General features: G+C 35.1%; 1 protein-coding gene across 1 annotated transcript in view; it reads left to right on the top strand.

The window, feature by feature from the left end:
* LOC140743577 (uncharacterized) overlaps positions 1-23,015 on the top strand; it is a 111,468-nt gene that overhangs the window by 1,116 nt on the left and 87,337 nt on the right. Inside the window, exon 2 of the mRNA XM_073074972.1 lies at positions 4,418-4,489. Within this exon, the coding sequence (XP_072931073.1) occupies positions 4,418-4,489 (72 nt within the window). The remainder of the gene's footprint in view (positions 1-4,417; positions 4,490-23,015) is intronic.

The raw sequence follows: 23,015 nt of genomic DNA, 5'->3' as shown, positions 1-23,015 counted from the left end.
TATTACGTTGTCTGTGTATAACAATTACGAATAACTCTAGAATACGGATAAACTCGTAAAATTTCATTAGTTAAGAATAATTTTAGTAGCTTTTACTTTATATCTTCATAACGCAGTGATAGTCTAGTGGCTAAGAAACTCGGTCTCTCGATCGAAGGGGTCCGAGGTTTAAACCCCAGACACGCACCTCTGATTTTTCAAAGTTATGTGCGTATTATAAATTAATTATCACTTGCTAAACGGTGAAGGAAAACGTCGTGAGGAAACCTGCATACTTGAGAGATTTATAAAAAAAAGATCTCAAAGGTATGTGAAGTCTACCAATACGCACTTGGCCAGCGCGGTGGACTATGGCCTAATCCTTCTCATTATGAGAGGAGACCCGTGCCCAGCAGTGGGACAATAATGGGTTGATGATGAAACACGTGCCTAACATTGATTGCGGATAAAATCGTAAAATGTGTGTTAAGTTTAGTTTTAGTTCTTTTTATTTTATATTTTTATAAACATGTGCCTAATATTGATTATATTTGTAATGAGTTATAATGTTTTTTCAAACAATCCTTGTTAAATAATTTATTTTTTAAATAGTAATCGTAAAAATTACACGCATTTTTATCTACTAAAATAAACATTTTATTTAGGAAAATTACATAAAGTTATATTTAGTTAAATTATCAAATATATGTATATGCACGCGTATATTTTAATCAAATATTTACTGAAATATACTAACTAATATTTTGATTATTAGTCATAACTTTCTATGTATAATATACTAAACTAATGTCAAACCATTAATATTTTAACCGTTAATTAGCATATTTAAAACAGTTACATAGTTTATTCTTTACACTTAAACCATCTCATATAAGGTTTATAGTCAGATAACATTATAGACTAACTAAATTTAACCTTTAATCCGAAACAAAGCGGTGAAATAGTTATCTCTAGTTTAGTTCATTTATATACACAAATTTTTATTATTGACTTCTTTACGATACTAATCATTTTTCATTCTAAATTAAGTAAGGTACATTTTCAATTAAATGGACAAACAAAACAATAGCATAACTCAAAATATAACTCAAAATAGAAAACGTTTTATGTTTATGTTTATAGCTGTTTAAATTTATCGTTAAGCGATTGACATATTTCTTGTGGAAATTTATAACTAATAGCTGTTCAATTAAAGAAACTACGGTATTCAACGGTTTATTGGCGCGATATGTCGCTGTGGAGAATGCGACACGATTCAAATATCATAAGAAAATATAAAACTTTTTACTTTTTAGATAATAATGTTGTTCGTTTAACAATCTTGTAACTCAAACACTTTTATTTTATAATATCTTAGAATGTTTTATAGACAATATAAAATTAAATTTGACTTTTGTTTTTAAATTTAAATCGTTATAAACTTACATTATGCACTATTTCTCTATTATATTAAAATAGAAACATATTAATGATTTTAACGTAATCTAACATCAATCTGACAAGTATAATATTTTTGTGAAAAGCCGTGATATTTTCAGCAGTTTCAGTTTCAAGTAGCCGATTTGAGATGTATCTTTGTTTGTAAGGAATACCTTACAAACAAAGATACATCTCAAATTGGCCTAATTTAACAATGGTAACATTTTTCAAGATAATTGCTTCAAGATAAGAGAATTTAATTCAAGACAATCTAGGTATATACAGCAGAATAAATTTCGTTTCATTACAAACATCATGCAGTAATAAGAAGAAAAAAATTGTTGCACGCTATGTTAAGTGATAGCTTACATAACATTTGTATGATTCATGATTATTTCCTAAGATTTCACAAGTCTTAAATTGTAGGTACTAAAACTTATGTCTATACGGGTATAGACAGACAAAATATTCCCCTGGTAAAGCTTTAGTATTATAAATTAAAAAAATCAACGGTCTACACTCCGGGAGTGGCGGCAGAAGTGAAAACTTGAATACTAAAGCCGTGCATATTTGATATTTTGGAATGATTAGGGAATAATATTGGCCGAATTGCTTCAATTATCAGTATAAAAGTACTATCACTTATGTAAAATACAATATTAATGTATTGCGCTATCGCACACACTTGAAAATTTATATTACACTAGTTTTTGCCCGCGGCTTCGCCCGCGTTTAAAAGAAAATAATATGACATACTAACATACATAAAACTGAAAATTCGTACCTTCATTGGAATGGACAACAACTTTGCTAAAAATCATCACTTGATCAAATGCATAGTTTACGATTCAATTCTTACTAATATCGATTAAAATAATCGATTTTTTTGATCCAGAAGATCGATTCTCCGATTAATCGATCTTAGATCGCCATCCCTACTTCCCGTGGGATTTCCGGGATAAAAACTATCCTATGTCCTTTCTCGGGCCTCAGACTATCTTTGTACAAAATTTCATTAAAATCGGTTCAGTGGTTTAGGCGTGAAGAAAAGACAACCAGACAGACAGACAGACAGACAGACAGACAGACAGACAGAGTTACTTTCGGATTTATAATATTAGTAAGGAGTAAGGATTTTCGATCGATTCGAATAATATTCGAATTTTCGATCAGGCCACGTGAACCTGACGCGAATTTAACGTAACCCATCACAAAATGTGCACAACACCGCCAAATAATGTTCACTTTAAAAAGACGTACACCTAACATTGTGGTCGAAATTTGAACCAATGATTAATTTGAAAACAATACATTGCATCATAAATTGTTTAACATAAAAAAAATTCTACTGTTATACCAAGACGAATATAAGGTCCAATCGTTAGTTGCAGACGCTTCAGTATCATTAGCATATTAGGTGGAAAATTTTTGAATGTATTCGATGTCAGATTTATATGACTCCATGTCAAATATATGTAAATTAATATAAACCGATTGTTATGGTCGCTTAGAAAATTTCTATTCGTAGGTTCTATTCTTATAGTTATTGTGAATCTATCAAGGATTAGGTAAGCATACTTATATTACATCAGATTTAGTTTTGGCATCGTAATGTTTAATAAGAAACTAAATAAGTAACACCTTAATAATATATTCTGTACACTTTTCATATGGATTCTGCTTATGCTGCAGATTGATACCTATATTATTATACCTATCATATACGTAAAAGTCTTAATAAAGTATGCGAATATTATAAGCTTATAAGCAACAACAATTAACTCACACAATCTTCGAATCACAAATGATACGTACTATCAATAATAACAAGCATAATTAGGTAACAGTTAGGTTATTCATAGCGAACATTTTTTATATAATATAAGAGTAGCAGACGAGCATGCTGTCCACCTGATGGTAAGTGGCTACTGCCGCTCATGGACATCTGTAATCAACCCCAGATAGGATTAGATATTCCTACCTGAGGTCGGCCACAGATGCGCCGCTACCCCTGAGGACTAAGCTGGAACGCCTCGGAAAAGTCTGTCTCCCTTACCACACCCTTCAAACCGCAACACAGCAGCGCCTAACACTGCTGTTATTAGATAGAAATGGGTGTGGCGGTGGCGCCGCCGGAGTCGAACCACAAACGGTTCTACCACCTTCCAAACGTAGCGAAAGAACCGAAAAACACAAGTTGAAAATTATAGAAAAATTGTTTTGCAGATCTTTCTACATAACATTTCATTTCTACATAGTAGTTTTAAATAAAACTTGGCAGGGGGTTAAGTTTTTAAGTTATGTACACGCTTTAGAAGCTCTATGCCATTATGTTATCTGAATTACGACAGCGGTACTCAACTTTGCATTCTTTTCTTTGTTGTGGTTTTCACAATTATAATTTGACGTGTCTTTAAATATATAAGGACATGTACACATATATATCGGCATTTGTAAAGTTATATCAGAAATATTCGAGTATCATTGAGTTATAGTCAACATGGCAATGTGTGTCTGTGTTTAGTACATATCTTGTAGCACGTCATGTAGTATTTAATTTTTATTACACATAATTTAGAAGGTAACTCTCTGTGGTTCAACTCCAGCGGCACCACAGCTAAACCTATTTCTGCCTAATAGCCGCAGTGTTAAGCGTTGATATTTAGTTTGGTTCTGTTCTTAATCTGGTAGTGATAAGGGAGGCATACTTTTTTGAGCCATTTCGCCTTAGTCCTCAGGAGTAGCGGCGAATCTGTGGCTGACCAGGGGTAGGAATCTAATCTTATCTGGGGTTGGTGGGAATCTTATCTTAATCATAGACAGCTGCCAGTACCCACTTACCATCATGAACTGCGTCCCCGTCTGCTACTGGTTTTTGCGACTCGTAGCAAATCCACAAAAATAGGTGCTTTGTTGAGAACCGCTGAGCTAGATGTAGAGGTAAGAAGTGCGGGAATAATTACGTACATTAAACGGGTGTCGTTGAATAATGTTCCAGATAGTCCCGGGCGGCGGTCGCTGGGGCGCTCCACACGCCGCCGGCCTCCTCGACTCGTGGTTTCAAATGCAGGTTAGTGGGTTCATTATTATTCTGCATACGCGGAAAATCTCATAACGCACTGTATCTATTGTGCTGTGCGTTACTTTCGAAGAGAAGTATAATGAGCAGACTAGAGATTTAGTTCGGTAACACACCGTTAATTTAGGTTAGGTTTTCCAGCCTTCTGACGCTTACTATTAGGTATTATACAAATATAATTGACGTCTTAAAATGAAGTATTTGTCATTGTTTAGGTATTATTAAGCCTATGTCGCTGTCACAATTTAGATGAATGTTACAAGCCGTTTAGCCCTTTGGGCTGCAGGACATGGCAAATAAGAAGACATACATACACACACGTCATTCGGGTAAACATAAGAGAGGGTACGTTATTTTAAAATAGGACTTATATAATTTAATAAATATTCCTTATTAGCAGACCCGGCAAAGTTTGTACCACCTCAGAATCTATTTGTGAAATATATTCCACATTTACTCCACCTTTTAAACCTTCCCTGGACTTCTACAATTTATTCTAAACTAAAATTAGCCAAATCGGTCTAGCCGTTCTCGAGTTTTAGCGAGATTAACGAACAGCAATTGATTTTTATATATATAGATTATAATCTAGACGACCCGCGTGGCAGAGCGCTCACTATACCGGTCTGACGCGCAAGGGGTTCCGGGTTCGATCCCCGGCCAGACAGATATCTGAGTGATGAAGTAGACATCTGTTCTGGGTCTGGGTGTTTGTGTATTCGTCTTTGTGTGTGTACATGGCACCCACGATACAGGAAATCCTAGTGTGGGGCTGTGAATGTAGAAATCGTTTAAGACAAAGTTTGGATATACCGACTCTACCTTTCATATAGTTCCGTAAATTGTTTCCAAAGTTTAAACATATGTCCCTTAATAACATTTAACACGTAGTCATTACAAATTGCTCTAAAAGTGTCAGCAGCAGCACGGTCGTAATCCTCGCGAAATATTCCATACATGGCCAAAGGACTGACGGGTACACGCCGATGGAATGGAAATGTGTCATGAATAAACCGTCAAGTATGTGGAATAAACTAGGTAAGTATCATTACAAAAAAACAGTGATAACCTAGTGGTTAACAAACTCGGCCTCTTGATCGAAGGGTCCGAGGTTCAAATACCAGGCATGCACCTCTGATTTTAAAAAAAAAAGTATTAGACATTTATTATCATTTGCTTAAACGATGAAGAAAAATATCGCGAGGAAACCTGCATACCTGAGAAATTAAAAAATTAGTTTTCAAAGGTATGTGAAATCTACCAATACACACAATTCTGAGAGGAGACCCGTGCCCAGTGGTGGGATAGTAATTGGTTGATGATGATGATTATCAATCAATTCCTATCTAACTGTAAATCAATTTTCTTTCTCAAAATTAGGGTGCCTACCAGAGATGGGTGAGGTTGTTAAGAGGAGTACGAAATCGAACCCAAGCTAATCTAAGCGAATAAGATATGCTATTAAAAGCTCAAGCTCAAGCACCGGTCGCTATTCTTAGCTCGCATTTAGCTTTGGAGTCATAAGGCAATCCTTATGGCTCCAAAGTTAGATCGATTCTTGAATCGATTCAAATCGATGTGTAATAGATCGATTTTCAAAAATTCGAGGCCCAAACAATCGATTCACCAAAATCGATCTTCGATCTTTTCAGCTACAAAAGCTAAGATAACGAAAAAAGGCCATCAGGACCAAACAAACACTGAAATATCCGTATCCCTCAGCAAATAATGTCTATAACACATTGAACCTACTTCGAAAAGATCGACTTTCGAATTTTCTAGGATGAAAGATCGATTCAGTGAATCGATATATTACTGGAGATCGATTAAAATAATCGATTTTTTGGCCCCAAAGGTCGATGCTTCGATTAATCGATCTCAGATCGCCATCCCTCCTAACTACTGCCAATGGCCTTAGCTTGCATTCCTCCATAAAAAAATAACAATCAGAGTTAAGCTAAGTAAAAGTATGTAAATAATGTAGTATGAAAATTAAGCATTTCTATTGGTAGATTTGACACACATCTATATCTAACAACCGCATCTGGAGGAAGGACACCCGTGTTAAAGCTCTTCATACATTTCAGAAAATACATTCATAATTATAAACATTTACGAAGGTCCCCAAATGTAGCTATTTCGGCGGCGGTAAGCTAATTCGTATGCCGCATGCGATAATGACATTGTCACGTACGAGCGACATGTACAGCCTATATCTGTTCATGTGGGGCGTAATAAAACTAAAGTAATAACCTATTACTAACATTATTCCCGAGAGGCGCGCGTACTCTCATTTTACTGTATAAAGTAGATCGAAACGAATATAATATACTTGTGTGTAAGTATTTTGACAAGTGCTGAAAGCACTATTTCTATCATCATCATCAACTTTTATTTTCCCACTGATGGGCACGGCTCCTGTCATAATGAGAAGGATTAGGCCATAATCTAACAAGAGCTAGGAGCGAATTGTGAAACTTAATATATTTAGGTTTTTAAAGATTTGTCAGGCATGTAATGTCCTCACGACGGAATCAGAACCAACTATTTCTTAAAACAAATGTACTTACATAGTGAAGATTTTAACACAGTTAGTAATTAGTAATTAACTCCAATCTGCAATTACCTATTAATGATATTTAAAAAACTAAAATCAAAAGCCCGTTAATACTTTAACTCTACACTTAACGGTAATAAGGAACATTTATTCGATACGAAAATTACATTTAAATCACGTTACTGGAGCCAATTGAGTTATGTTGATGATATACATCCGGAAATAAATGTGTACAGACACCGATTAATCTATACGTATTGTAATATAAAGGGGAAATGTATTTGTGTGTCTATTTGTCCGTGTCAATGAACCAAATGACCAGATTTTTGAAAAACGTTTTTTATAAAACTGCAATGAGCATTTTAAATAACATTATGTTAAAGTATATCTTTCATGTGTCTCTGTGTGTTGTACATAATAAACGCAACACTCAGAAGCCCTACATCCGAATTATTGAAATTTTCTAAGTGTTGTTCATAGCTTCAAAAATAGGACATGTACTTTTGAAGCGCTTTTGTCGACAATGTCTACCCGGTCCATTTATAGGTTATATGAACAGGGGAATTACTTTATAGCCATTCCCCTGTGAAGAAACATTTCAAATATTTTATAAAGCATTAGAAAGCGTATTCTCCTTAAAGACTTTAATTAACTATTATCCTACTTACCTATGAATAAAATAACATAAAATATGTGTATGCCCAATGATTCATATATATTTATAGACATCGAACGTATCAGACAAGGCACGTGCAAAAAAAAACACGTATTTACATATCATGTATATGTAAAATTCAAAGCCAAAATATTTTATACAAATATCATTTCTGATACAACACGTTGAATGCCTGAAGATATGAATCCAGCAGATTTAATTACAAAAGGTATGTATTTTATCTGGAAGAGCCTGTCGTATCGTGAATGCCGCAGGCAGAAGCTAGTGTTGTGATAAACTAAACATACCTTGTGTAGCGTAGGTGTAGTGCTCACGTTATCAGTCGGCACGCGACGAAGCTATGCAATGCGTAAGCAACGCTTTCTATTGCACTTTTTAGGGCCATTGTGCAAATTACAAACCGGGATTCAAAATACCTTAAAGCAAAACCGACAATACCGTTATTTCGTGAGTGCTCAATATAAACCTCTTAATTACTTCGAATTTTCCAAAAGGTTAGACAGACTTGCACATTTAGGGAATGTTTGCGCGTTTTTCGTCTTAAGTATCGAAGTGTCCTTTTTTTATAATATAAGAGTAGCAGACGAGCATGCAGTCCACGTGATGGTAAGTGGCTACTGCCGCCCATGGACATCTGTAATCAACCCCAGATCGGATTAAATATTCCTACCTAAGGTCGGCCACAGATGCGCCGCTACCCCTGAGGACTAAGCTGGAACGCCTCGGAAAAGTCTGTCTCCCTTACCACACCCTTAAAACCGGAACACAGCAGCGCCTAACACTGCTGTTATTAGGTAGAAAAAGGTGTGGCGGTGGTGCCGCCGGAGTCGAATCACAAAGGGTTCTACCACCTTCAAGTCCTTATTGTACTCTTGTCCTTAGGTCACCTAGATGATAGCTACAGCAGGGCCCGTATCTATTTGTTATTTTTCTTATTTTCCCGAGCAACATTTTTGTACCGCCACCGCCGCTTCACCTATTTCCGTCTATAACAGCAGTGTTAAACGTTGGTATGAAGGATGTAGTAAAGGAAACATACTTGTACGAAGCATTTCAGCTTGGACTAAGCTAGGTAGTGCATCTATGGCCGATCTCGGGTAGAAATGTAATCTCATGTGGTTGATTACGTAGTCCAGTAGCCACTTACCATCAGGTTAACTGCATGTTCGTCTGCTACTCCTATAATATAAAAAGTAATGGGCATAGTCCATCTGATGTTCTGACCACTGAAAATAGATATCTTTAAAGATTATAGGCACAGATCGATTACCCACAGTTGACTATCCTGGTTAACTAAATTGAAACACCTACTCTAATGTAGTCGGCAGTAGGGATGGCAATTCTTTCCAAATAACATCGACCTTTTTTAAATGGATTCGAAACGAAATCTGTCCACAAAAATATCCAAGACTGGAAAATCAATAACATGAATTAAAAATCGATTTTCGATTTCTTTTATTTGCTGCTCTAGGAAAACACGATAAAAGATGTCTCATATTTCGCAAGAAACGAAAAAGAGTAGGTAGGTACATGAAAAATTCGAATATTCAATTTAAAATAATGAAAAAATAAGAAAGCTGTTATATTTTGAAAATGTGATTGCAACAGATAAAACGAGAAAACAGTTGAATTAATTTTCTGATATCTGAGATAGATTCACTATATCGATTCCTGGATTATTTTCAATGAAAATATCGATATTTTATTTTAAGAACTCAATTATTCGATTAATAGATCTGAAATCGCCATCCCCAGTTTGTTTTATCCACCTTAATGTACCGCTATAAACACAATCCATTAGACAAAACAAGGTGATGCTGTGATCTCAGTAACTCTACATAGAGACTTCTCTCTCTTTTAGGTTCTATTTAGACATTAAACGTGTCTGACACGTGACAAAACTATATTTTTCTATACTATGAGTATATTTTCACAAAATCGGCCCATATTTGTGCGGCATGTGGTAGATAAAAATATGCAAATTTTAATAGTTTCATGACATGTCACAGCCGAAAAACAGTACTCTACAAACAATTAAAAATATTAAGAATATTTTGAAAGTGGTAGAACCCTTTGTGGTTCGACTCCGGCAGCACCTCCACCACACCTATTTCTACCTAATAACAGCAGTGTTAGGCACTGGTGTGTTCCGGTTTGAAGGGTGTGGGAGACAGACTTTTCCGAGGCGTTCCAGCTTAGTCCTCAGGGGTAGGGGTACCTATCTGGGGTTCATTACGGATGTCCATGGGCGGCAGTAGCCACTTACCATCAGGTGGACTGCATGCTCGTCTGCTATTCCTATATTATAAAAAAAAAATTAAAAGGAATTCGAATTTAAACTTATTTTCGTTTCATATTTCACGTAAACCGCAGCTCTCGATGAACAAAAATAACGACCTTGGTTTCGATTTTTATCCACTTTCGTATTTTATATCTATTCCTGATATTAGTCCAAAAATTGCTAGGTTAAGTGAATGATAGAAAGAATTATTCGATTCCCTTTCGATTTATTTCAGAAAAATGTTAAATTATGATAAAATATGCGACCACGTTGTAAATTATAATTGGCGTAAGAATGGACAGTGCATAACGAGAGGTTAAGTAGAAGTCAAATGCGTTACGTAAATGACAAATTGGCTGTTTAATAGTACATATTATACGTATTATATAATTATTACGATTTGTCACAGTCATCATTTGTCTACATCGTATCGTACGCAAGAGAATTAATAAGCATCGGTAGACTAGTGTGTAGGGAACCGGGTGATATATTAAATTTGACCAAATCTACAAACAATATACTCTTATAAACGTTCTTGGTTTATCTGACATAGCCAACCCATTACGACGACGACGAGCCGCGTGGTGGAGCGGTCACCATACCGGTCTGACGCGCAAAGGGTCCCGGGTTCGATCCCCGGCCAGACAGATATTTAAATGATAAATTTAGATATCTGTTCCTGGGTCTGGATGTTTGTGTATTTGTCTATGTGTGTGTCTATGGCATCCACGACACAGGGAATCCTAGTGTGGGGCTGTGAGTGAAGAAAGCGTTTATTTATTACTGTCACTGCTGGACACGGATCTCTTCTCAAAGTGAGAGGGATCCGGCTATAGTCCACAATGCTGGCCAAGTGCGAGTTAATAGGCTTAACACACCTTTGATTTTTTTTAGTAAGAAGGTTCAGGCATGTAGGTTTCCTCACGTAGATTTCATTCGCCGTGAAGCAAATGTAAATTAGAGTGAATACCCGGGATTAGATCTTCGGGTTGCTGTCACTGCTCTTTATTTGAATACTAATTCTGAAGATCATATCATCATTTTCATTTTCACGTCCTAAAGAATTTTAAACTTATGAATTATGATTCTGTTGTCATATGTATGTCATTAAAGATACCATTTCTTGGTAACTTATTATTGAACAATTAATTTAAAAAAATGGACTAATCAATATAAACTTGTAATAACTAAGAGGGCTCTCTTTTTGTAATAAAAAGGATGAATATAATATATTTAGTGTTAATTATACATTAATTCACTGGATAAACATAAAACCTACATATAACAAAACCATAAATAGATCTAATTTATTTTAGAATTGAACCCATAATAACTAAATGCTCAAATCATTGAAGTGTGTAAAGGAAGTCACAAGTTTTGTCGTTATTAGGCCGTGTTCACTCATGCACAGGTCCATCAGCATTGTGCAGTTGAACCAAATTTAAATAAAATATTTTTGAGTGCCGACACACATACTGCCCATAGAAGCGCAAAAGCAATTTCAAAAACCATTTTTTTTTTAATTTTATCGGGTAGTTTATGAAATTATACATCTAATCTTAATAAAACCAAGTAAGAATATTTTTTTATCTCAATGTTACTGCTGCAGTACCTTACCATTACCTTAGAGGTGTACCAAAATTAGGAAAACAAATTGCCATGTTTAAAATTTTAAATTTCACTCTCTAACTCACGAAATAACGGATTATTAAATGTCTTAAATGTAAATAAATAAACGTACCATCATTATTTAATTTGCAAAAAATACAAAATTCCTAGGAAGAAAATTAGGTACTATTACAAAACCTCAATTTTCTCGAAACTTAATTTAACTGAGAGAGATTTACCGAGATGTGCTTCTGAGGGTAACTTTAGTATTTGTATAGATATTAATGATTTATCTCGGCTTATTTGTAGGCATAAGTGAAACTGGCGGCAGTCGTTTAGGTATGGCCCGACCTCTTTATACCGCGTAATCTAATTTATAATGTTATTGGCCAGATTATTAAATAAATTGGCTAATAATCTTTACCATTCACGTACATAGACGTAATCCGTTAAAATATTAACAAACTTTATCATGTCTATTGATAACCTATGCAGTAATCTAAATATCATTTGTAATCGTAAAATAGTATCGCACCATTCAATGATCTGGCAAAACTGTTTAAGCCACTTGCCACTGGGTTGAATTCGCTTTCTTGATGGGAAGTTCGAGGTTCGAATTCCAGGCATGCAGCTCTGATTTTTAGGGTTCAGTACCCAAAGGGTAAAAACGAAACCCTATTATTAAGCTTCCACTGTCTGTCTATCTTTCCGTCTGTCACACATCTCTATCTCTGTTCCACTGTACTGTTCTAGTAATAGATAGACACTTTTTAGAAAATAATGGGTCGATGACGGTAAAAGATATTACCACATTTTCCTTGTCAAAATATGTAGGTCTATAATGCTCAATATAATAACCGAATCTATCCAATTTTTCCCTAACACAGATCGCTAAGTCTATCCAATTGTTGTCTGCCAAAGGTCGAATTTTGCAAAGTTCTAGCAGACAGAAATTGTATATTGTTACTTGTACCTATCTAAATGTATTCTTTTATCATGCACAAGACCTTAATCTAGATATTGTTACACGGTTTGTGTGTCACTATGAAAATGGAACAAAAAATTGGCCAAGTGCAAGTCGAACTTGCACACGGAAGGTTCCGTACCACCAAAATTTTCATATTATTTTAAATTTTTTATTATTTGTAATTATAGCAGCCAACAACGTAAATACATTGTAAAAATTTGAACTACCTTTGAGAAAATGGAAAAAAATAGAGTCTACCTTTTACGGTTAAACCGATAAAGCGAAAAACGTAAATTACTGTTTATTGTACTGCGACCACCATTTATTTTCAAGTTTTTTTATTATTTGTATTTATTGTTATAGCAGCCACTCTTATACATACTGTGTAAAAAAAAACAAATGTCTATCTAGTACGGTTCAGGAGATAGAGCCCTGTGACAGACGGGCAGACGGACAGACGGACAGTCGGACATACGGACAGACGGACAGAGAGCGGAGTCTTAGTAATAGGGTTCCGTTTTTACCCTTTAGATACGAAACCCTATAAACGTACTCATACCTAGTCCAGACTCAGGTAGACTCGTGAAAGATACTATCTGACTCCCAGTCGAAATTCAGCAATGTATTGTTGTATAGATATATTGTTATTAAAATAACCTCTTTAATACTCAAGGACATGATTTTGACGGCGATTTTTTTACAAAATCTTTTTAGTTGTGTCTGGGTCATGTATGTCGCATGTGCAGATTTTATCTCACCTATGTTATTGTATTTCCTTCTTTAGTATATGATATGTACTCGCATATACAGTGAAACCTGGTTAAGTGAGACATCAAGGGATCTGCAATGTCGTTTCACTTATAGAGGTATTCCACTTACCCAGTGTCTCAGATATACAGGTATAAATAAATATCTGTCTCATTTACAGAGGGTTCCATTAATAGAGGTGAGAATATAGGTTATTTCAGTAAAACTGAAGGTAATTGAAGCTCAAAATTTGTACTTACGTACTTGGAATTACGTGTGGAATTTGTGGGTAGAATAAGAATGAGTAAACAAACAATGTTATCTCAGTTACAGAGGTTTATGCATATAAAATTTACTCGCTGTCTCAGTTATAGAGGTAACTATGATGATAAATCGAAAGAACAAATCCCAGATATAGAGGTTTACCTCGTCCCACTAACAGAGGTAATTCAGTGCCAAAGTGTTGGGACCTCAGCATGAGTTCCAGTTATGGAGGTTTCTCACTTATCCAGGTCCCACTTAACCAAGTTTCACTGTAATAGATTTTTTATAATATGAGACTAGCGCACGTGGCTTCGCCCATGTTTTAAAAATGACATGACATACACATAACTGAAAATTTGTACCTTAATTGGAATGACAGTGGCGCCATCTGTCCAAAATTGGTCGTACCGACTCAGAAACCTTCATGGGCTCATGCACAACAACTTTGCTAAAGATAATCACGTGATCAAATGCATAGTTTACGATTCTATAAAGGACATACAGACAAACATTCATTTTTATATACAATAGAAGAGTAGCAGACGTGCATGCAGTCCATCTGATGGTAAGTGACTACTGCCTCCCATGGACATCTGTAATCTACCAAAGATATAATTAGATTTCAATCTGAGGTCGTACAAATGCGCCGCTACCCCTGAGGATTTAGCTGGAAAGTCTCGGATAATCGGATAGTCTCCCTTACTACACCCTTCAAACCAGAACACAGCGTTTAACACTGCTGTCATTAGGAAGAAGTATGTGTGAGATGGTGCTACCGCCGGAGTCGAAGCACAGAGGTTTCAATAGTTCAATAATTACCAAACAAAATAACAATTTTCTTTAGTTTACTGACATTTCCAACATTATTTCCTACACAATATTCTCCGGCAGTATTGAAATGTAAACATGTATGAATCATTGCTTTAATTGACGAGTAAATTGGCTGAGCTATTAGTGACATATTATGTTTATACCAGTCTTGTTTTTACATATACGATACATAGATACATGGTACTGATATGTACTGTATGTAAGAAAAAAACGATTTATTTTACATGCTATACAAGTTACAACATACAAAAGAAAATAATAACAATGGAAGGGATACAATAAAAATAATAACAAATAAAATAACACGTGACGTAAACGATACAGTATAGCAGCAAAAATGGTCGCACTCAGTCTCTGCCGATGCCTGTGAGAAATAACAGACTCCGGCGACTGGTTTTCAGTGCGGCCCTGTACGTCGTGCAACTCTGACCAACGATGCCACACCAATTACACTATACTAAATGTATAAATTATAATGTATGTCATATATTGTATAAGCAATTCCCTTCATTGAGCTTCAAATCATTGTTTGTAATGGACTATCGGTATTCGCTATATACTATACTAACTTCTATTTACAAACAGTACTCTTAGTTAGTTTTTACGTTTTTACAAAAATGACTTTTTGTATTTGTTTATGTATTTGCCCATACATTCCCAATCAGCGCCCCTAGCGGAGTTTATCAGAACTGTTGGCGTAAACAAATACAAAAACAGTCAGTTTTGTTAAAATATAAAATGTTATATTAGTATGAGTGAATATAAAATCTCATATTAGTATTAGTACCCTTAGGGGTACAGGGTTCAAATTCGGTGTAGATGATGCATAGATTATAGCGCAATGACCTTAGGGATTAATACGAGCGACAATCCACGTATTAACTTAATGTCGAATTTTCCTAAATTTAGTACTTTTACAACCCTTAGTTTCCTGACATTAAATTTAACTTTAATTTTTAACATGGTTATTATAGTTATAATTCTTTTCGAACATGTTTCCTGAACTATGACGTCATCAACAACGAAATAAAAATTGAAAATTTCCTTGTAACTGACCCGTTAATGGTTTTATAAACCGACAAAACTCCATAGAAATTCAAACCAATCTCATTTCATGGTTTCTGTCAAAATATTCACACGATACGTTGTCAACTAGTCCCTCATTGTATAGTCACGGTGTCGTAACTTATCTGTCCGTGTAAAATATTATTAAACGCATCATTACACAGTGTATTGTTTCCTTGTCCTATTCAGCGCAGTAGCTGGGCTGTTCAGATAGTTCAAATAGTTTGTACTTACCGTTTACAGATTACTTTTATAATCAGTTCTGATACAGTCCGCTAGGAACGCAGATGGAAATGTATGGGCAGATACGTAAACAAATACAGAAAAAGTCATTTTTGTAAAAACATAAAAACTCATACTAAGGGTACTGAAGTAGTAAAAAACCGTGATATTCGCCTGTGTGATAGCAGTGACAGTCTAGCGCTTGACTCTCGGTCTGGTCCGAGGTTGAAATCCTAGGCACCTCTGATTTTTCTTTGTTATGTGCGTATTAGAAATTAATTACCACTTGATATGATGGTGAAGGAAAAAATGTGAGGAAACCCAAATACCCGAGAGATTTATAAAAAAATCTGAAAGGTATGTGAAGCCACCAAAGCGCTCTTGTCCAGCGCGGTGGCCTATTCCTTTTCATTCTGAGAGGAGACTCGTAACCAGCAGTGACAGTTATGGGTTGAAGACGTGCTATCGATCTGATTGTAATTGGTGACTGACTAGAAAATCTGTAATCCATCCCCGGTATGATCCGTCTTACTTGAGGTCGGCCTGAAATGCGTTCGTACCCGGAGGACTGAGTTGGAACACCTCGGATTTTTTCTTGTGGACAACTCAAACCATAACACGGCAGCTCTTAACACTGTTATAAGCCAGAACTAGTTGTAGCGGAAGCTTGTGCTTCTAGAGAGTCAAAGAGTTCTATCACCTTTACTATTTGCGTAAGATCTAGGATAACCGATGTTATAATACTTCTGTACATTATTGTCAAAGACAGGTCCAATTCTAATAATTACATACGAGTATTTCAATAAGGAATGCTTAAATTTTACCCCTGATCTTTTACCTTTAGTCTGTAAAACCAATACAAATACAATTTTGATAACGGAGGAGCTTTGTTTGCATTTCGGACCTTCAGAGCGGATGCCCAAATAAATATCACCCTTTTCTAAAGTAATTACGTGTATAATGTAGCCCTTTTCCCAAAGTTAAAAATAATGATGACACGACAGTGCCGAATGGGCATATCAGCAATTACTCTCAGAGGATATGGGAATTATAAAATATCATTATATAAACCCCGAATCGTAATATTCTAATGGCAGGAACAACATTACCAGCGTAACGATTCCGACATCGAAGCACTGTTCATCCTAATAATATCAATTAACATTATCCACTCCAATGATTTTACTCAGTTGCGTAAGCGCGAACGTAAATGAGATTCATATAAATGGGGAGGGGGGTCTATTGGGCGAGGGGCAGGGGGGATAGTGACAGGATTTACGGTCCAACTGGCGAGCACAATGATCGCACTCAATACGTGATCGATTATGCTTTATACCTACACATGTGATGTTATTCGTGCATCGCATCTACTGTCTGCGAACCTTGGACGTGGCTGCCCTTTGTCATTTGTTTAGTGTCTCAAAGAAAGTCTGCGTTAATACACAAATAGGTTGTTTTGTTTAATTGTACCTAATCAATTACGAAGGAATGTAGGACATTTAAAAAAGGTGTACTTATCATACATAATATTACATCGAACAACAACAAAATAGATTAGTCCTTTTTCTTCTTTTGTGGGTCAATACAAAATAAAAATAGATTGGTCGTGTTTCTTCTTTTGTGGGTCAATCGGTTTTCTAATTTCGAGTTTGGTACAGAAATTGAAGGAAGTTTTGGAAAATTCATTATTATATACCAGTAGGTAGGAGAACACTACTTGTTACAGATAATAGAACAAACTGTAAAAAAAAAAAACGTTCATCATAGTATTAGATAAAAAAAATATTATTTTGTCAAATACCTTTAGCGCCTATCCACTTAAACTTTTCCACCACATTTATTACACGACTCCATAATGCATAGTCTACAATATCTATTTTATCTTTGTGTGGGCACTGCAATTTCGCGCTACAATTCCATCGTTGATTTAAAACATGAATCATTTAAGTCATTCAGAACGATAAAATACGCGAATATAGTATATCAGTCGTCGTGTTTAAATACTGATTTGCGTGTGTGCTTATGAACATAAGTATGTCAGTGGAAACTTATCAAAAAGTAAACTGAAACGAACTTCGCGTACTTAGAAATTTAACCGCTTAGGACTGCTATGTTTGCACAAGTTGACCGTTTGCCGTTCGAAGTTCCAAATGTTTTTTGCTTTGCATTACATAGAGGCACTGATAATAAGTGATTATTAAACCGAAAACATTACAATAAACACAAATGTGCAAATGTAACTTATAAGTAGGTACAGTCGGGTCCAAAATATAATAGATCCAGATATCCCAAACACCAATAATGACATAGGTATAGTCCGATTCATAATTAGGTGTCCAAAATGTAAACAAAGGTGTTGACCTATCAAGAAAATATGTGTCAAATGGCAGTTTCTTATTTTTGACAATATTAAATTAAGACATCGATAATAAAATAATAATCTAAATAAATTAAAATCAATTCACATTTTCCAATATTTATATTAACTCAATTTCATTTCATACAGTAATAATAATAAAAAACAAGATTTATGAGAAAAAATTAAATTGTGATAATGGTCACACAATCGGCATCCAAAACATTTTTTGTGCCGCCATTTTTGAGTTTCGTAGTTGATATTATTCATTTTCGTGATCGTGATCGAATTTTTTCTAGTTTTCATAGCGCGTTTTTTTAAATTGTATGCAGTTATTAAGTTTTTGTTTTATGTTGAATTTTGTGAAAGTTTTCGTTTCTTGTTAATTTGTTAAGGTTTGCAATACCTTTCATCGAATTTTGGTAATGACATTTCTTTGCTTATATTTTGGTTCACCTAATTATGAATCAGACTATTGAGCACTCGCAACATGATTAGATGGACACCGTAAAATGCTACACTAACTTTCCGGACAGTATTAATAAAAGTTAGTTTCGGCTGAAATGACATCATTTATATTGTTTTTTTGTTATATTTTTTATACTTTTGTTATATTGTATTGAAGTATATATTTTCTTTTTTAACATCAAAATTTGAAGGTGATAGAACCCGTTGAGGTTCGATTTCGGCGGTACCGTCGCGTTACCACACATATTCCGACCTAATAACAGTAGTATTTCGACATTGTATAATGTTATGATTACCAGATAGTTGAAAAAGCATAATATTAAAGAGGCATACGATGGATTACCTAGTTACTTATAAAAGGTACACAAATTGATAAATTGAAATTCGGAAAGATTTTTATATTTAATTTACTTTGTTGCATGAGGTCAAACAGGGTAATCTGTAACAACGAACTGTGCACATATTTTTTTAATAAATAAAATTTACATATTTTATCAGAAACTGCGAATATGATCTATCTAAGAATATAGCCACTGTTCGTCTACTTTGTAGTAAAAGGTCATAAAGGACTTATTTTATTCATTACATTACAAACATCGTCAAAAATGTGTACACACACATGTACTCAATGCAAATAATCTTCAAAAATTCAAATATTAACTTTCTGTATCCTATGATAGCTGTATAATGTAGATCTGTATTTTATTCTAGATTCATCAATTGAAACGCATTACAATAAATATCTCAATTTTTTAATCGCATATATAATTTATTACATTTATATTTTCATTATTGTTTGATTACATTTTGGAAAAAGAATACTAATTTATTAATAATAGAAAAAACTACTGCTTACTACTACTAGATGTTTATGTTTAAACAATTAATCGTTACTGATTTAAGTCAGTATGTGAAAATCGTGCCATCTTGTCAATATTTTTAACCGACTTAAAAAAAGGAGGTTTTGTATTCGACCGCTATGTATGTATGTATGTAAGTTTATATGTCGGCGACTTCCTCAAAAACTACAGACACAATATGGATAGGCTTTGTGTTATTACGTATTTATTAGTAAACACATGACATAAACTACATTCTTACCAAGCAGTAAGATCACAAATTATCTAGTCAGACATTCGATTGTCTTTTTAAGAGACAAAGATTTTCCAAAATAAATAAAATATTGTAACGGGCGGCTAACGAGATGGCAGTTATGTCAGTGTGTGTCCATCGCGACCCATAAACTTACATCATCTTGTCGAATGACTCATTTTAAAACACATTATTTTTAACATGACTTTTTGTGCTTGGGTTCAAATAACGATATTAGTTTTATGTTAACGAATAACTTACCTTTTCTCTTTGGCGATATTATTTTTAGGGTCCCGTATCCAAAGGGTAATATTGGAATAAATTTACTAAGCCTCCCGCAAACTTAACTTCTTTAATAGTATTCTTATTAAAGCAGCTATAGTAGTAAATGGATTATGAAAATTGTAACAGTGTACATACAACTTTTTATTTTTAGTACCAATGTATTGTTTTAACGACCTCTCACAGACAGTCCATAATAGTATAAAGTGTCTGTCTATTAAGGTTCAAAGGATAGAGCCCTTTGACACAAACACAGACAGCGGAGGCTCAGTAACTGAGGTCTGCTGGAACGCCTTGCATAAGTGTGCCCATTATCACACTCTTTAAACCAAAACACAACAGTTAACGCTGCAGTTATAAGGCAGAGTTGGATAGGATACCCCCGGAGCCAAAATATAAAGGGTTCTACATACTTCATCAAAATCATTCATTATTTTTGTTAGTAATATAAAATACTAGCAGACCCAGCAAACGTTGTACCGCCTCAAAATCTATTTATCAAATATATTTCATATAAAATATAGCCTATGTTACTCGTGAATAATGTAGCTTTCGAGTGGTGAAAGAATTTTTAAAATCGGTCCAGTAGTTTTTGAGCCTATTCATTGCAATCAAACAAACAAACAAAGTTTTCCTCTTTATAATATTAGTATAGATTCATTATTTTTATTAGTAATATAAAATATGCGTATATCTATAAAGTGGAGATGTCTCAATACGATAATATTTATCCATTTTCGGTTAAAATCTGTATACGGAACCAAAACTGACAAAGACAATGTCTGCTTTTATTGGTTCTGTTTTAAAAAGAAAGACCATAACAAAATTATTGTTTGACATTTAATTTTTACGGGTGGTACATAAATACTCATAAATAACAATTTTAAGACATGGTTAGTTTATATTTCTTTCTATTATATTATTTCGCTACTTAATTAAGCTTATATTTTTAATAATAACGTATTTCGGTTTAGGGTGTGACAAGAGCTTTATTTATTATACTAAATAATCTATATAAGAACAATAAAAATATAATACTAAAAAATTAAAATTAAGTAACATTCAAAAATAAATCATACTTGTAAAACAAAGATGTCGTCTAAAGCTCCAACTTGTGGCATAGTGCCCAGTTAAGTTTAAAGTTGGATTTCATAACTATTGCACATTGAACAAGAGTTTAAGATTTATTTCATACTCGGGATCAGTTATAGATAGGATTATTTTCAAGACATTTAACTTGCGATCAGCAGACATTGTTTGCAAGATTTATAGCCGAATTACCAAACTGACCTTTCTTAAATGCTACATACAATTAATAATCAGTATTTTTGTGAATAGATGAACGAAAATTCAAAATAAATCCGGCTACACTACAAAATCTACCGAGCCCAGACAATCTGGGTTAGGGCGTCGCGACCCCAAATCGATCTTGCAATCTCTGTCGTCGGCCGTACGTGTGAGCGGGACGGCGCTACCTGACCTAGAGTAGCAGGTTGGGAATCCGGAAGGTATGAAGAAACCGGCTCCATGATGCATTTTTCCATTCAATGGAAAGCTCTACGCTTACTTTGCGACCGTTCGTTGGGAGTTTTTTTGGCGTATTCATGGTTTTCGTTTCTGTCCCCGCTTACGATCTCGTACTGGATTCGATTCGTTTTATTAATTAGCCACTGTACGTGTACGTGGAAACGTGGAGGTAGACATGTAGGTCGCGTAATTGCCGTGTAACGTACCTGTCTATGTGGCCTATACATCCAGCACCTACCTCCTGTACAATTTAAGTAGTCGCCTAAAGTATTTTGCTCTAATGGGCTTAATAGAATAGTTTATCATTAAAATCTTATTTACCGTTTAATGCATAAAGTAAAGCTTTTGTAGTATTTTATAGGATAGTCATCTGTAAGTACAATAGTGAGTTTTTCTATGTCTTCATTTGTCATCAGTTTTATTTAGTAACCACGCTAACGGTGCCACCTCTTATACACATGATGTATTGTAATGATGTATTCTAATATTGTAATACTCGATATTTTCAAAACTTTGTATGCAGTTGAGAGAACCGTTGAGGTTGGTTCCCGAGGACATCATTATGCTATAAAACAGCAGTGGTAAGCGCTACTGAGTTCTGTTGCAAGGGCAGATAAGTAAGAGGCGTTCCAACTTAGTATTCTGGGGTATGTGAGTATAATAATGTATATAACAGACCTCAGGCAAAACCTAATTTACTATTCGGTTATTCACAGATGTCCATAGGCGGCAGTTGCCAACTACCAGGCAGCGTACTTATTTGCAACTAATATTAAAAAGTGTCATTACTTTTACGACTTCCTTACCTTTTTGTCAACTACAAGAGAAGTCGCCATTTTTTGTGTCAAGCCAATCCCGCAAGGTATGATAAATTACCAGCATCCTTGTTGCACTTGTTAAAAAACACGCCACGACTAACCATAAATTTTACACCTGCGAAAGTAAGGGTCCGTTCACATTAGGACGGCCCGTGTACGGCCCGATAGTTTTAACTTCGCCGTTGACTGATGCTGTTCAATAAAGACAGTAACATGTTTTGTTCAAATTCAGACTGACAGAATGATTTTCATTATATTAGGGTGTAGGAGCCTCTGTGGTTCGGTCAAGCGCTGCTGTGTTCTGGTTTGAAGAGTGTGGTAAGAGAGACATACTTCTTCGAGGAATTCCAGCTTGGCATTCCAGCCCCCCGGGCATTCCCCGGGGTAGCGTCGCGCCTGTGCCCTACCTCTGGTAGGAATCTAAGCTTATCTGGGGTTGATTACAGATGTCAATGGGCGGCAGTACCACTTACCACCAGGTTGTCTGCATGCTCGTCTACTATTCCTATATTATGAAAAACTGTACAGTCGGCCAGCGATAAAACTGTCAGGCTGATCTAATATGTACAGGCCCTAATGTAGTGAAATAAAATAAAGTGTCAAACCCAGCAGTGGAATTACAAAATCGTCAAGATATGTAAGATGATTATAAGATTTTTTTGGATTTTCTGGATATTGTTGACAGCGTCGCTGAGGCCTTGGTAAGATTTTGAATTTTGGGCTCTTGACAAGGTTTTGTGCCGTCCCCCGCTCCGG

The sequence above is a fragment of the Epargyreus clarus genome, unplaced genomic scaffold, assembly GCF_041222505.1.
Source record: "Epargyreus clarus isolate Ecla_fem2 unplaced genomic scaffold, WU_Ecla_fem_2.2 ptg000007l, whole genome shotgun sequence".
Classification (NCBI taxonomy): domain Eukaryota; kingdom Metazoa; phylum Arthropoda; class Insecta; order Lepidoptera; family Hesperiidae; genus Epargyreus; species Epargyreus clarus.
Note: the sequence above shows the minus strand (reverse complement) of the source record. Positions and strands in the feature narration are given on the sequence as shown.